This window comes from Hordeum vulgare, chromosome 2H (assembly GCF_904849725.1).
Source record: "Hordeum vulgare subsp. vulgare chromosome 2H, MorexV3_pseudomolecules_assembly, whole genome shotgun sequence".
Lineage (NCBI taxonomy): Eukaryota > Viridiplantae > Streptophyta > Magnoliopsida > Poales > Poaceae > Hordeum > Hordeum vulgare.
In genome coordinates, this window is record NC_058519.1 from 626,487,965 (window position 1) to 626,490,406 (window position 2,442).

The following is a 2,442-nucleotide window of genomic DNA, read 5'->3' on the forward strand; positions in this document are numbered from 1 at the left end:
AGGCTCCAACGAGGAAGAGTAGGGCACGGGAGACGGCGGGAGATCGACTCTCGTGAGTCAGCTAGTGTTCCATGTACTATTTTCACCTAGCCGGGGACTGGACCGACACTACGAGGGGCACAGCCAGCTCCCAGACATGGACACGGCGGAGCCGGACGAGCTCCGTTTAGTATTAGGTTTATGTTACATATAATAGTACGGATTTGAGGTTTCCATGTTAAGATATCCGATTGTAGAATACATTATTTGAGACGTGTCCAATCATTGTCGGTGTTTGAGAAGTGGAATTTGTCAAATCCGATTCTCTAACACGCAAAATGAAAAAAAAAAATGCCTGTTGTGTTACAAACTGAAAAAATATACAGTCTGCGCCCAATCGCCCCCAACACAACGTAACCCGTATCACGTGAAACAGAGAGCTACAGACATCGACCACACTTCGCTCATCTCACTTTCACCAGAAATGATCCTACAAACCGCTAGCTTAGCCGCAGTGCTAGTGCTATGCTACTGCTAGGTCTCACGTGCAAGACACACGACACACGTCCAAGTCCGCACCACGGGTTCACGGTGCGGTGACGGTGCCATTCCTGCAACTTTCCGCCAACTCCTGTGGCTGACCCCGAGCCCCGGCCCCTATATATTGCGACCCCGTCGTCCCCGTCTCCAAATACTCCATCCGCCAGCAAAGCAAAGTCCGGTCAGTTAGCCAAGCTCAAGCATGTGCAAGGTCATCGACACCGTCCAGTCGCTCGCCAGGCTGCGCCGCGCCGTGCGGCGGTGGCGCTCCCGTTTGGCGGCCTCGGTGCGGCCCAACAAGGATGTGCTGGAGCTTGACGCCGCGGTCCCGGCGGGGCACGTCGCCGTGCGCGCGGAGGACCGCGGCGACGGAGAGCCGTCCTCGAGGCGGTTCGTTGTGCCGGTGGCGCAGCTGAGCCACCCGGCGTTCCGGGAGCTCCTCCGGCAGGCGGAGGAGTACGGTTTCCCGTCGTCCTCCGGCCCCCTCACGCTCCCCTGCGACGAGGACCAGCTCCGCGACGTCCTCCGCCGCGTCTCGTCGTCCGACTCCGAGGAGCGCCCCTACTTCCGTGCCCCGTCGCCGGCGCGGCGCGTCACGATGAGTCGCGGCCGCTGCTGCAGGCGGTGACCGCGGAGAAGCTCGTCTCGTGATCGATCGATCGTTCGTTCGTACACCTCTGTACATTGCACAAGCGGGATAGCCGTGTCCATTTGGCCCCTTTGATGCAAGCCGGAAGCAGCAGCAGAAGTAGTTCAACTACGCGCGCGCCCATGCCGCGGCGCCGTGCCATCCGTGGCGACGGGTGCGCTCTCAGAAAGCCTGAAACCGGGCAAGACTTTCCAGACTCGTGACAAGACAGTTACAGTGACAGATCGCTTCCATGATAAATTAGTACTACAACACTAACATAAAATGTGTTTGCAGTTCAAATTGAACTTCAAAAACATCTTATACATTAGTTTAAAGGAAGACTATCCTGCACCATTGGTCTGTCGGTTGAGCTGGCATTAGAAGATGTACATATCTTATTGTCCTAGAAATTAAATTTGTATATATTTTCATCATATTTGCATATGGGTCCGTCTAGAGCTCAGTCGACCAAGACGGCTGACGTCATCGTTGTAGTACAGCCCCGTTCGAATTTCCTGCTCGTTTGTTATACAAAGACTTTTCTGTGTTGTGGTTTTTTTCTTAGGCCAACTCCAGTGTACGACCTCATCCGGTCCGGCTCTGTCCGTTTGGCGCAAAATGGACAAACCCCACGACCCATCGCGCGTCGGCCTGGACGCATCTCGTCCGTTTTGCGTCTGGACCAATCCATTTCCGACGTAAGCACGCGTCCAGTTTGGGTCCTGGCAGACTGCGAGCACACGCGCTCGAGCCCTCCTCTCGTCCGCGTCGGGGATGCGTGGCAGCCGGCCACCTACCTCCCATCGCTCATACTTCCTGCGCACGCCCGGTAGGCCCAGTATGTCATCCACTCACGCGGGCGGTCGCCGTCCTTCTTAAATGAGGAAGGCGTGGACCGGCACAACGCCCACTCCACTCCCTCCTCGCGAACGACGCAGCGCCCACGCCCGCTCCAAACCCTAGTTCCTCCCCTCCCTCGAGCTCTCCGACCGCCGGCAGCAATGGGGTGGTGGAGCACCGGCGGCAAGGGGAAGGGGGCGCATGACCACAAGGCTGGGTCCTCATCCGGCTGCCGCCGTTCTTCTCCTCCGCGAAGGCCTGCTCCGGCAGCCTTCTCCATTGCCCCTCCGGGCGCCCTGGGGCGCTCCGGCAGTACGTCCATGCGGACGTGTGCCGCGGGTACCGGGAGACAAGGACGCCGCTCCCCTGGAGCGACGCCCACTTGCCAAACAACTGGCACCTCTCCGCCGATCGGGTGTCGATCACGCCGGTGCCAACGAGCGGTCGTGCCC

At 58.5% G+C, this 2,442-nt stretch overlaps 1 protein-coding gene across 1 annotated transcript; it reads left to right on the forward strand.

Annotated features, from left to right (window-relative positions):
* Window positions 1-721: 721 nt before the first annotated feature.
* On the forward strand, window positions 722-1,584 carry LOC123430948 (auxin-induced protein X10A-like). Its single transcript, XM_045114776.1, has one exon. The coding sequence runs from the start codon at window positions 722-724 to the stop codon at window positions 1,145-1,147; it is 426 nt and encodes a 141-aa protein (XP_044970711.1). The 3' UTR covers window positions 1,148-1,584.
* The last annotated feature ends 858 nt before the right edge of the window (window positions 1,585-2,442 follow it).

Bases quoted from the DNA above. Each gene is read 5' to 3' on its own strand.
- LOC123430948 (XM_045114776.1), top strand. From the start codon at position 722: ATGTGCAAGGTCATCGACACCGTCCAGTCGCTCGCCAGGCTGCGCCGC.